Genomic DNA, 13,118 nt, shown 5'->3' on the forward strand with positions numbered 1-13,118 from the left:
AAACTAGTACCATGCTTCTCCTCTTGAGCCTGGGGGCTACAAGAGGAAGGGCAGTTATGCTTTTATATCTTTCACACGTTGTATCACATAAATTTATTGCTGACTTAAAAAAAAAAAAACCAAACTACATCAGTAACTGTTTTGCACTGTCCTTGTTTCTTAGCTTAGGGAGTCAAAGACTGATTAGGAAAGGGAATGGTTTAACTTACTAGCTTGGGGTCGGCATTGGGGTTTACTTTACTAAGCTTGCCGAGAACTCCAAGGACAAGAACCCCCAGGCAGCTGGATGGAGGGAAGGGGCTCTTCCTCCCTTTGCTTTGCTTTCCTCCAGGCTGGCAATGGGGAGGTGGCGTCTCCATGGCAGGGCAGGAGGCAGGAAGAATCTAGCCATGTGATGGTGAGAGTGGGGTGACCACAGCAAAAGGGCAGACTCTTGGGCCAGCGCTTTTTCCTGTGGCTGGACCTGGGAGTCGCCTCCTGCCCGGCCCCACCCAGACAGGCTGATTTGATCGGGTGGTGAATGTGTCCAAGGTGAGGATCATGGCTCGGGAGGGACCTCTGTGCTCACCCCCCCGCGTTCACAGACTGCCTGGTTGCATTTCACCAGCACTTTGCAATCCCCACATGCGCCTGCGTTTGTGAAAGCGGATTCCCTGTCCAGACCTGGTCTCCAGGTGTGCCAGCCGTGAACGAGGTCTGGGAAACAGGGTTGTAGGTGGAATGTGAGTGGTTGTCATTTTGAGCAGGTGCCCTCCTGCTTGTACAGCCGTGGTTGAGAGAGCTTGAGTTTCTGGCCCAATGTTCTAAAGCTCTTACGAAAGAGAACTTTATAGATAGAGCTTTTAAAATCAATAATTTTAGCATTCTGGTCTCTCGTTCAGTTTTCTTTCCTTTGCTAAAAGAATCTACGCGTGTTAAATATTTCACACACCCCTCGCTGGGACCACAGAGGCTGGATGCGCCAGGTAGATCCAGGCTCTGCTGCCGGCTCTTTCCCATCCCTCCCAGACGGGCCCCCACCTCCCGCCCCACGGGTAAGATGCTTGGGCTTGAGGAGGCCCCTGGTCACGAGTCCTTGTTTGATTTCCTGTGTCCAGCTCATTACCTTGACAGTCTCACCTTTTCTGACTGCAGGATGTTAAAACTCATGTCTCAGCACTAGGGGGAGGCACAGAGGTTTGTTTGGTTTTCTTTTTAAATTGTGGTAACATACACACAACATGAACTTTACCATTACTGACATTTAGTACATGCGTGGGGTTTTGCAGCCATTGTTACCATCCCAGAAGGAAGGCTCACCTATTAGCACTCCCCCCAGCCCCCTCCCCCAGCCCCTGGCACCCACTCATCTATTTTCTGCCTCCAGGGATCTGCCTGTTCTGGACATTTCGTATAAATGGAGTCATACGATACATGACCTTCTGTGTCTGTATAATCTCACCAAGCATCATGTTTTTGAGGTTCGTCCATGCTATCGCCTGTGTCAGAGCTTCACTCCTTTTCATGGCTGTGTAATAGTCCACAGTGTGGGTGGACCCCATTCTGTTTATCCATCACCTGTTGATGGATACTGGGGTTATTCTGAACAGTGAAGCTCAGAGCATTTGTGTACAGGTGTTTGTGTAAGTCCCTGTTCTCAGGTCTCCTGGAAAGACACCTAGGAGTGGAGCTGCTGGGTCGGACAGTTGCTCTGTGTTTGATCGTCTGAGGAACCGCCAGGCCGTTTCACAGCGGCTGCTGTGTTTCCTCCTCGCCGCTGTGCACAACTGTGTTTCCCAGGGTCTCCACCTCCTCACCCACCCCTGCCATTTTACATTTTATTACTAAAGCTGCTCTAGTGGCTGTGTACACAGGCTTTTAAATGAATTATTTTTATTAAATAATAGAGAAAAACAGTTAAAGTCAGAAGGTAAGACGTTTATACAGAAAACCAGCATTCTGTTGTCTCTTCTCGCCTCCCTAACCCACCCCTTCCCAGAGGGAGCCCTTCCCGCTGTCCTGGTTTTAACCACTGGCACAGCCTCCCTCTCGGGTAGATGAGGCTTATAACCCACTCAGGCCCTTTGATCCCTTGCAGCCTCTCAAAATAATTTGTGTTAGTTAGGACACTGGTTTGGCTGTTTAAAAAGGACTAAAATAACAAATATCTTGCCTTACGCCAGGCAGAAATTTGTTTCTTTCTCGCACGATGAAGAGCACAAAGCTTGGTGATGGAGGTTTCCAGCTGTCAGGCCCACTCTGTCTGTGGTTCAACTTCAGAAGTGTTTTCCGTCTTGTTTTGCGAGGTGGCTGCCCCAGGTTTCCTCCCCGACGACGCCCGGTGCTGCCAGCAGGAGGGGCAGGAAGGAGGGAGGTCGTCCCCCATCCCCCCAACCCCCCGGCCTGACTTTATCTTGTTACCAATAATAATTAGCTTGAGTGCTCACTGTGTGTCAGATACTGTTATAAGTGCTTCTGTGCATTTACTGCTTTAACCCTCAGAGTCTTGTAAACGCTGTTGTTTTCCTTTCACAGGGAAGGACACAGGTGCCATCAGACCTCGCAGCTCGCTTGGGTCACCCGGTGAGTAAGTGCAGCCCCCTCCCTGGGGGGCTGACCCCGACTCGGGGCGGGAGGCCGGTCAGAGGTGCCTCAGTTAATAGTTAATGTTTAATGCGTGCTCTGCCGTAGTCTAGCCCGGCCGGCCTGCCCGGGTCAGCAGGCAGGAGCTGCGGAGCGTAGAGGGAAACCCGTCCTGCGTGCTGCCTCTGTACGCCCACTGCCCTTCTGAGTTAGAGGCCTTCTCCAGTGGAGTCTGTGACACCCTTTCTTGGGCTGATGGGCCGCGGTCACAGCCACCCCTGGGGCTCCTGACTGCCTCTCCTGTGTCGCCACCACAGTGGCCAAGAGGTGAGCTTGGGGGTGTGCACACGATGATGGACAGCAAGGACTTAGAAGCCGAGATCCACCCGCTGAAGAACGAGAACAGGAAGGTGCAGGAGCATCTGGGAAACCCAGCGGGAAAGGAAACCAGCGTGAAGCCGCCCCCGCAGTCCCGCCTCTCCCGGTGCCGGATGGTGGCCTTTTTTCTTTCGCTGTTCATCTGCCTTTTCGTGGTGTTCGTGGTTTCCTTCATCATCCCATGTCCAGACCGGCCGGCGTCACAGGGGGTGTGGAGGATCGATTACGAGGCAGCAGGTGCGGGCGGCTTGTGGGGCAGGGGCGCCGAGTGTCCCTGGGTCCCCTGGAGTCTGGGGGCCGGGGGCCGCCTCTCAGGGAAACAGGAGCGTCCTCAGGAAGGACGGGAGGGGGGTCAGGAAAGGAAAGTGGTCCATTTGGTTACTTTTCTGAATTAAAAATACATTAGTAAAACAGAGCAACTGGCAGAATAGATGTAGTGAAGGCTGTTCTAAATGTGAAAACCAGGCAGCAGATTTGTGGCTGGGTCTCCCTGACGTGCGCCAGCCGAGTTTCCAGTCCGCCCCACCGCAGTCGAGCACACTTGATTTCTCTCTCATAAAATCTTGGCCTTTATGGGAGCTGCTGAGTCAGCTTTCCTCTGGGCACTTCCCTGCCTCTTGGGAGTTGTCCCCGTATCAGCGGGCGTGGGTGCCGACAGCCTGGCAATGTTTCTTTGCACAGACTTGAAGCCCTCTCTGGTGGAATAAGGGGAATTTCTTGTTTAAGCCCCACTGACGGTCAATTTTGTTCAGAATTTGGTGCCTAATTTTGAGAGGGTGAAGTAATACCTGTTTGTGTTTATTTTTGGCAGCTTAATTGAGATATAATTTATGTATCATAATATTCACTTGCTTTGAGTATACGATTCGATGATTCTTAGTCAGTTTAAGACTTGAGCACTGGGACTTCCCTGGTGGTCCAGTGGTAAAGAATCTGCCTTACAATGCAGGGGACGCGGGTTCAATCCCTGGTCAGGGAACTAAGATCCCACATGCCGTGGGACAACTAAGCCCATGAGCCACAGCTACTGAGCTTGCGCACCTCAACTAGAGAGCTGCAACTAAGACCGGACGCAGCCAAAAATAAATAAATTAATTAATTAAAGAACTATTATTAAAAATAATAATAAACTTGTTTAAAAAAAAAAAAAGACTTGAGCACCTGTGCAGCTGTCGCCACAATCCAGTGTTTAGCACATCCATCATCCCTACACTATTCCTTACCTGCAGGCCCCAGCCCTGCCTCCAGCCCTGGAGCTGCCAGTGGGCTTCCCGTCTCTATATACTTGCTGTTCCTGGACGTTTCATGTAAATGAAATCATGTAAGATGCATCTTTGGCCTCTCTCACTTACGTGAGTTCATCCATGTGGTAGCATGTTCCTTTGTGTGGACAGACCAGAGTATTCGTCCATTGACCAGTTGGTGAACATTTGCATCGTTTTCAGTTTTTGACTGTTATGAGTAACACTGCTGTGAATATTTGTGTACAAATCTTTGTGTGGACATACGTCTTATTTCTCTTGGGTAGGTTGCCAGGAGCAGAACTCTTGAACCTCGTGGTAGTTTGTGTTTGACTCCTGCCAGGCCTTCCCCAGCAGCTGCACCGTTTCATGTCCCCACTGGCTGTGTGGGAGAGGATTCTGGCTTCTCCACATCCTAGCCAACACTTGTCATTATCTTTTTTTTTTTTAATTAATTAATTTGTTTGTTTTTGGCTGCATTGGGTCTTTGTTGCTGCGCAAGGGCTTTACTCTAGTTGCGGTGAGCGAGGGCCACTCCTCACCGCGGCGCGCAGGCTTCTCATTGCGGTGGCTTCTCTTGTTGTAGAGCATGGGCTCCAGGCGTGCAGGTTTCAGTAGTTGTGGTGCATAGGCCCAGTTGCTCCGCGGCATGTGGGATCCTCCTGGACCAGGGCTTGAACCCATGTCCCCTGCATTGGCAAGTGGATTCTTAACCACTGCCCCACCAGGGATATCTCTGTCTTTTTTAGTGTAGCCTTCCTAATGGGTGTGAAGTGGTACCTAATTGCGTTTATAGTTTGCGTTTCCTTGGTGACTAATGATGTTCACGTGGGCTATTAGCCATTCTTACGTCATCTTTGGTGAATGTCTATTCAAATCTTCCGCTCACTTAAAAATATGATTGTTTTATTATTGAGTTATAAAAGTTCTTTTAACACAACATTGTAAATCAACTGTATGTCAATAAAAATTTTTTAAGTTCTTTATATGTTCCAGATACAAGTCTTTCATCACATATGTGATTTGGGAATATTTGTGACCCATCTGGGGCTTGTCTTTTTATTTTCTGTAGGGTGTCTGTCTGCTGAAGCACAAAAGTTCAAATTTTAATGAAGTCAAACGTATCATTTTTTTAGCATGGATTGTGCTTTTGATGTCTAAGAACTCTTTGCCTAATTTAAGGTCATGAAGATTTTCTCCTGTTTTTTCTTCGAGAAGTTTTAGAGTTCTCGCTCTGCCGTTTAGGTCTGGGATCCATTTTGAGGTCGTTTTTGTGTAGAGTGTTTGGTGGAAGCAAGTGGCAGGATTTCTAGAAATGGTCACACATGCCTCCCTCCCAGCAGGACCGGCTCAGAGGCACAGGGGCACCTCCCTGCTCTCGGCACTGACGCTGCAGAGCTCCCGTGAGTCTGGAGGTGGGAGGTGTGCATGTCGACAGTGTCGGGAACGTGGTCCTTCCCCCACTGAGTGGCCTGGCGCCTTTGCTGAAACGCATTCAACCGTCAGTTGTGTTCTGTCCTTCTGCATCCTTACACCAGTGCCGCATCGTCTTGATTTCCACAGCTCCACAGACGGAAGTCTTCCAACTCTGTTCCTTTATTTCTCCTCAACATCGTTTTGGCTCTTTGGGTCCTTGGCATTTTTATAAAATTTTAGGAGCAGCTTGTCAATTTCTGTAAAAAAGACTTCTTGGGTTTTAACAGAAATTGTGTAGAATCTATAAATTAGTTTGGGTAGAGTTGCATCATAACAGTATCCAACCTTGCAGTCCCCGTATAGGGGGTATGTCTCCATTTGTTTAGATCTTTAATTTCTCTGAACCATGTTTTACAGTGTTCAGTGGGCAAGTCCTGCACTTCTTTTGTTAAATTTATTCCAAAATGTTCTCTTTTTTTTTATGAGTACTTTTATCTAAGCATATTTTTTAATTTTATTGAAGTATAGTTGATTTACAATGTTGTGTTAATTTCTGCTTTACAGCAAAATGAGTCAGTTGTACATATATATATTATTTTTCATATTCTTTCCATTATGGTTTATCCCAGGATATTGAATATAGTTCCCTGTGCTATGCAGTAGGACCTTGTTGTTTATCCATCCTATACATAATAGTTTGTGTCTGCTAACCCCAAACTCCCAATCCACCCCTCCCCCACCACTGAATGTTCTCTTTGATGCTCTTGTGATAGGAATTGTTGTGTGAATTTAATTTTCAAGTTCCCTTTGGTAGTTTATAGAAACACTGCTGGTTATTATATGGACCTTTTAAATTGTGGCCTTGAACTCATTAACTAGACTAGTAGGGGTGTATGAGTGTATTTAGAATTTCCTACCTACAGAATCATGCAATATGCAAAAAAAAAAAGAGAGAGACGGTTTTACTTCTTCCTTCCCTTTTATTTCTTTTTCTTGCCTGATTTCATTGCTCGAATCTCCAGTACAATGTTGAACAGATGAGGTGAGAGCAGGTATCCTCCTCCCAATCTTGGGAATAAAACATTACATGTTTCAGCAGTAAGTGTGCTAATAGCTGTAGGCTTTTTGTAGATGCCTTTTATCTGTTTGGGTTTTTATCATGAAAAGGTGTTGGGTTTTGTCAAATGCTTTTTCTCTGTCTGTGAGACAACTGTGTGGTTTTTGTCCTTTATTCTGTGAACCTGGCATATCACCTTGATTTTCAGATGTTAAATCAACCTTGTGTTCCTGAGGTAGAACCCACTAGATCATGTTGTACAATCACTTCTTCAGGTTGCTGGGTCCAGTTTGCTAGTTTGTGTCTGTAATTAGTGACGGATATTGAACATAGCTTTTCCTCCCTCCCTTTCTTCCCTTTCTTTCTTTCCTTCTTTCTTTTTTTAGATTATTAGCCCCATTCTATTTTATTTTTTTGGCCATGCCACACGGCTTGCAGGATCTTAGTTCCTTGACCAGGGATCGAACCCATGCCCCCTGCAGTGGAAGCATGGGGTTCTAACCTCTGGGCCTTCAGTGAATTCCCAAACACAGCTTTCTTTTCTGGTGATGACTTTGTCCTCATAGATGTGGAGAGAGCAAGGGCCATCTCTCGTCTCTCCTGATGGTGGGTGAAGCCTTCAGACTGCCCGGAATATGTGGGGTCTTATCAGAACCAACCAGGGTGTCTCACTTTCTGGCCCGTCTCCCTATGTGTATCTCACCCTGGAGCTTGCTCCAAAGTTGGCCTCCCCTTGGTCTGCCCCGGAGATCACTCCTGTTTTCAGCCCCCCTGGCAGGAAGCTGCTGCTTTCTAATCTCACCCACTGTGGTACCCGGCTGATGGCGGGTGAGCATGGGAGCAGCCCAAGGTGAAAGGCCCCAGACGCCCGCTGTTCCAACCCACGGCTCAATAGTGTTTCTTAAATCAGTGCTTCTTGATTCAAGGTGTGCCTTCAGTCTGGTTCCAGCGTCCTGAAATGGGTGCTTTTGACAACTTTGCCTCATTTTACTGTTATTTTTGGAGGAGAGGATTTATTTGCCAAGCTCTTCACTCCATGATTCTGGAAGTCTTGTGTCTAGTATTCAGTTTTATTTTTAATTATGGTAAAATACACATCACCCCAAAATCGCCATTTTAAAGTGAACAATTCAGTGGCATTCAAACATTCACAATGCTGCATTGACCATCATCACTATTTTCAAAACCTTTATCATCTCAAACAGATATTCTGTGCCCAACACACAGCAGCTCCCATCCTGCCCTCCTGTCCAGCCTCTGGTAACCTCTGTTCCACTTTAGTCTCTAGAATATGCCTGTTCTAAGTACCTCATATAACTGGAATTGTCTGTTTGTCTTTTTGTGACTGGCTAATTTCACTGAGCGTAATGTCCTTGAGGTTCATCCATGTTGTAGCGTGTTGCAGAACTTCATTTCTTTTTATGGGTGAATAATACTCCATTGTATGGATGGATCACATTTTGTTTATCCATTCTTCTATCCATGGGCACTTGGGTTATTTTCACCTTTTGGCTGTTGTAAATAATGCTGCTTTGAACATTCATGTACAAGTAACTGTCTGAGTCCCTGCTTTCATAATTTTATTTTTATTTTTGGCTGCGTTGGGTCTTTGTTGCTGCGCGTGGGCTTTCTCTAGTTGCTGTGAGTAGTGGCTGCTTTTCGTTGCAGTGCGCGGGCTTCTCATTGCGGTGGCTTCTCTTGTTGTGGAGCACCGGTTCTAGGGGCGCGGGCTTCAGTAGTTGAAGCACGTGGGCTCAGTAGTTGCAGCACATGGGCCCCAGAGCATTTGGGCTTCAGTAGTTGCAGCACGTGGGCTCAGTACTTGTGGCACACAGGCTGTAGGGCACGCGGGCTCAGTACTTGTGGCTTGCGGGCTCTAGGCGCATGGGCTCAGTAGTTGTGGCACGCAGGCTTAGTTGCTCCGAGGCATGTGGGATCTTCCCGGACCAGGGATCGAACCTGTGTCCCCTGCATTGGCAGGCAGATTCTTAACCACTGCGCCACCAGGGAGGTCCTCTCATGGTTTTGATCTGCATTTCCCTTATTACTAGTGATGTTGAGCATCTTTTCATGTGTTTATGGACTATTTGTATATCTTCTTAGGAGAAACATCTATTCAAGTCTTTCGCCCATTTTTGAATTGGGTTGTTTGTTTTTGTTGTTGGGTTGTAGGAGTTCTTTGTATATTCTGGATATTAATCCCTTATCAGAGGTATGGTTTGCAAATATTTTCTCCCCTTCTGTGGTGTCTTTTCACTCCCTCGATGGTGTCCTTTGATGAAGTACAATTTACTTGTTTTTTTCTTTTCCTGCCTGTGCTTTTGGTGTCATATCCAAGAAATCATTGCCAAAACCAATGTCATGAAGATTTAGCCCCTATGTTTTCTAAGAGTTTTACAGTTTCAGCTGTTAAGTTTAGGTCTTTGATCCATTTTGAATTCATTTTTGTATCTGGAGTGAGGTAAGGGCCTCATTTTGTTCCTTTGGTGTTTGATTTTAAAGCATGTAGTTTATCATTTGAGTCCTTGCATGAAGGAAGGGGTAGCCCCTGTGAGTGTGGACATGTGGACTCCAGACCCCAGACTGATTAGGGAGGGACTTGGCCCTGAGCAGAAGGTGTGCAGAACGTCCATTTGTGATGCCCAGGTGTCCTTAACAACTGACACCCAAGTGATGAAGAATTGCTGCTGCTCTGAAGGGGTGTGGGGTTGCCAGCCCACGAGGAAGCAGCGCTTCCCGGTGGTCGCTCTGCGGGCAGCTGCACCTGGCACTCAGCCCCACGGCGCCCAGAGTGGGGCGCGTCAGGCCTGGCCTGGGAAAGTAGTCGGTGGTTTCCTTTTCAGTCGCCTATGACTTTCTGGCCACAGAAGACGTGAACAAGGACAGGATCCAGGATGTTCTCTTTCTTTATAAAAACACCAACAGCAGCAGAAGCAATTTCAGCCTCTCCTGTGCTGATGAAGGTAATTTTGTTTTCACCCAAAAAATGAGGAGCTCCCTGCAGCAGGAGGAATCCCCTCGCCCTCTCGGTTTTGGGGGAAGCAGTTGGTGGAATTTCTGGGAACCTTCATGTCACTCCCCTTCCCCGCTGGGCTGCTGACCCCATGGGGTCAACACCAGGGATCCAGGGACGGAGCCCAGGGCAGGGCCACAGCACGAGGCCGGCACGCTCAGCCCTGCAGACCTGGGTCTCTCCCTCCAGGCTTTTCCTCCCCCTGCACCTTTGTGGCCGCTGTGTCGGGGGCCAACGGCACCGTCCTCTGGGAGAGGCCCGTGGCCCAGAACAGGGCCCTCGTGGAGTGCGGTGTCCCCCAGCCGAGGGGCAGCGGGGCGTCTTCTGCCTGCATCATCCTCGGCAGACCTGGCCCTTTCATTGCAGTTGACTCGGTCACAGGTAGGCTGCTTCCCGTGGGTCCCCCAGGCCTCCACACACGGGTCCGATGCCAGGATGCTCTGAGGAGGGTCAGCCCGGGCTCTTGTGGGCGGCGTGGCTGGATAGGAAGGCAGGCACGGGTGGGAGGGGGACGCCCCATGAGGAGTCACACTTCACTGTCGTCCCCTCCTAAGTCCCGTCTGTGGCTGCGGCACGGCACCTGGAGGGGGTGGGGGCATTGCTGACGCCCGCTCATGGGGCAGGCCCCGGGGATGGGGTGTCTGGGTCTGGCTAGCTCGAGCCCTGAGACCTGCAGTCTCCGCCTTAAGGCAACAGGCCCTGGTCCTTTTCCAAAGCCCTAAGGAATTCTGTGCCTTGATGCTAGGTTTGGGGGTAGCAGCACTTCCTTTGTAAGTTGTGGTTTGAAGAGTAGGGAGGAAAATAAAGAGCAAGCTGGAAATATTTTAAGAAGAGAAGAATCCGACTAAAAACGGGTGTGGGCAGATTGTACTTGGGTCAGATGCTGTCAGGCCAGGACCTGCAGTCCCCGGGTCCATCCACAAGGCTGCACTTTCATTCTCATCCTGTGCACGGGGCAGAGGCTGCATGCGTGACCCCAGTGGGTGGCAGGGAGGCCAGGCCCTGCCCATCTGAGGGGGAGGATCTGCATCAGCCAAACACTGGAAACAGGATGAGAGAAAGGAGGGGGCCGTGCTGCCCCAAAGTGATGCTGCTGACACGTGCCTATGGGCGCCAGGCGGCTACACACGCATGTCTGTTTCCATGGCAGCACACGGGCCCTGTGCTTGGTTTTAGGGGAGACCCTGTGGAGCCATCCCAGCAGCTTCGGGGGGAACGTGTCTGTCCTGAGCCCTCTGCTCCAGGTGCCCGACATTGATGCTGACGGGGTCCCAGACCTGCTGGTCCTCACCCAGGAGGAGAACCAGGTACGGCCCTCGTTCCAGCCACGTGGCCTCCCTCGCTGCCCCGAGCTCGGGTGCCTGCAGACCCGGCGGGCACTTCTGGGCCCCTCAAGAGTGGCAGAGAGTGCACTTCCCACCGGTGCCATGGGCGCAGCTCTGAGGACGGTGCGGGCGGCCCCACGTCTCCTGGCATCAGACACTATAGGTTCGACCCAGCGGGTGGGCCTGATCCCCTTCTCCTCCGTGCGCTGCAGGTCAACGGCTATGTCTATTCAGGCAGCACCGGGCAGCAAGTCGGCCCCCCGGGCAGCCTGGGTGTGGACGGGACCAGCGGCTCCATCCTCTATGTCACCAGTGCAGGTGCCCACTACGTCCTCATCCCCTGCGGTACGTGGCATCCGCTGCCCCAGGGCGGCCTCCCTCGTGGGCCTGCTGGCACCTGGGAGGAAGCAGGTGTGGGGCTAGTGGCTCCCGCTGTTGTTCCAGGGACTCGAAGTCATCGCCCGCTGACAGGTGACGCAAGGCTCTTCTTTGTTCACAGGCACCTCCTTCTGCAGCCACTCAGTGAAGGGCCTGTACGAGAAGGCCACCGGGAGGGACAGCTCGCTCAAGAGCGACCCCCTCTGGGAGGGCAGGCTCAACGCCACCTCCCACAGGCTGCAGGAGCACAGGTCGGGGGTGTGGGGGCCTGTGCGCGGGGCCCCGGGTGCGAGGAGGAGCCGTAGGGCGGGCACAGGGCCCTTACCTTGTGTCAGGTGTCTGAGGTTGTCCTGAGCTCAGACTCAGTAAACCGGCAAACAGAAGACGAATAAAAACGGGGGCAAAGATGGGCCCCGCCCCGGGCTCACTGGTCGCTGCATCCAGTGAGGGCCTTCCTTTTAGTTTGAAACTGGAGAAGCAAGAAAGATGAGGCTGAGCCCTGGGAGCCTGAGGGAAACAGCCCGGCAGGCAGCGCTGGGGAGGGTCCCGTCCCCAACCCTACCCGGGGCCCCATCCCATCCCTCCTGCCCGTGTAGCTCGGGAGCTGTCCGCTACCTGATGAACGTTCCGGGGAAGGTGGGTGAAGACCTGCTTCTCGTGAGTGCCGAGGCCTGCGTGCTGCTGGACGGGCAGGAGCTGGTGCCCAGGTGGACCCTCGGTGCAGCCCAGGTCCTGAGGTATGGGGTCCTTCTCCAGGGAGCTGGGTACCCCAGCGTGTCCCCCCACCCCCACCCCTGGACAAGGCCCATATGCTTCTGCCAGAGGCCACTGCCTGTCACCTGGTGCCACCCTGCCCTGGGGAGGGGAGTGAGACCCCCTGGCGTCAAAGCTCCGGCCCGTGCAGGAGCAGCCGCAGCCTATCCCAGGTATCTCCTTCAGAGGCCCGTGTGAGCCCTCCTCTCCACTCTCCTTCCAGAAAACCCATCCTCGGCTACTACAAACCCGACACCCCGGCCATGGTCATTGAGAACGGGACCGGCTCCGAGAGACAGGTTGCTGCACTTGCTCCTGGGTCTCACCTTTGCCCGTAGCTGAGGGAAGCTGTTCTGAGCCGTAGGCCGAGTGGGGACCAGAGGCTTCGGTGAGCCGCCCTCAGGGACGCAACCCTGTGCTGCCCCTCCTCCCTCTGCAGATCCTGCTCCTGGACCTCAGCTCCGGGGCTGTCCTGTGGAGCCAGGCCCTCCCAGGCCTCCCCAGAGACCCGCGGTCCGCCAGCCTGCCCACCGCAGACCACCGCTCCGCCTTCTTCTTCTGGGGCCTCCACGAGCTGGCTGGTGCCAACCAGACGGTACAGTCTTGGGTCCTAGTTTGTGGCATGGGGTGGAGCCGGTGGCTGGCTGAGTGCAGATAGATAGAAGCCATGCAGGGTGGGCAGGACAAGGGGGTCCGGGCTTTCTGGGAGGAAGTGGGTGCGAGGGGCGGCAGCTGGAAGACAACCGAGAAGGGTCAGGGTCAGGCGGGGAAGGGGGGCGGGAGGTGGGTGTTTTGTGGGACCCCGGCGGACACAGCTCTGGGTGTGGTCACGGTCAGGAGCATCCGGGAGGGTCAGCCTTATGCCCCCGCTGCACTCCCTGCAGGAGCCCGGATCCGCCAGGCACCGCCTGTACATGTTCCACCCCACGCTGCCCAGAGTCCTGCTGGAACTGGCCAACATCTCCACCCCCATTGTCACCTTCCAGGGTGAGTGC

General features: G+C 51.8%; 1 protein-coding gene across 10 annotated transcripts in view; it reads left to right on the forward strand.

Annotated features, from left to right (window-relative positions):
- Positions 1–13,118, forward strand: part of FAM234A (family with sequence similarity 234 member A) — a 31,094-nt gene that overhangs the window by 16,874 nt on the left and 1,102 nt on the right. For 3 of the 10 annotated variants that reach the window (XM_036825631.1, XM_036825632.1, XM_036825633.1), the window contains 11 exons: positions 2,515–2,562; positions 2,880–3,177; positions 9,498–9,617; positions 9,857–10,048; positions 10,844–10,974; positions 11,205–11,337; positions 11,492–11,621; positions 11,967–12,107; positions 12,347–12,422; positions 12,563–12,718; positions 13,008–13,110. In XM_036825631.1, coding sequence (XP_036681526.1) covers positions 2,913–3,177; positions 9,498–9,617; positions 9,857–10,048; positions 10,844–10,974; positions 11,205–11,337; positions 11,492–11,621; positions 11,967–12,107; positions 12,347–12,422; positions 12,563–12,718; positions 13,008–13,110 — 1,447 coding nt within the window. In that variant the 5' untranslated portion in view covers positions 2,515–2,562; positions 2,880–2,912. Of the gene's footprint in view, positions 1–2,514; positions 2,567–2,670; positions 3,178–9,497; positions 9,618–9,856; positions 10,049–10,843; positions 10,975–11,204; positions 11,338–11,491; positions 11,622–11,966; positions 12,108–12,346; positions 12,423–12,562; positions 12,719–13,007; positions 13,111–13,118 lie in introns of all 10 variants that reach the window. The other 7 variants (XM_036825635.1, XM_036825634.1, XM_036825636.1 and 4 more) reach the window with 3 other exon arrangements.

This window comes from Balaenoptera musculus, chromosome 15 (assembly GCF_009873245.2).
Source record: "Balaenoptera musculus isolate JJ_BM4_2016_0621 chromosome 15, mBalMus1.pri.v3, whole genome shotgun sequence".
Lineage (NCBI taxonomy): Eukaryota > Metazoa > Chordata > Mammalia > Artiodactyla > Balaenopteridae > Balaenoptera > Balaenoptera musculus.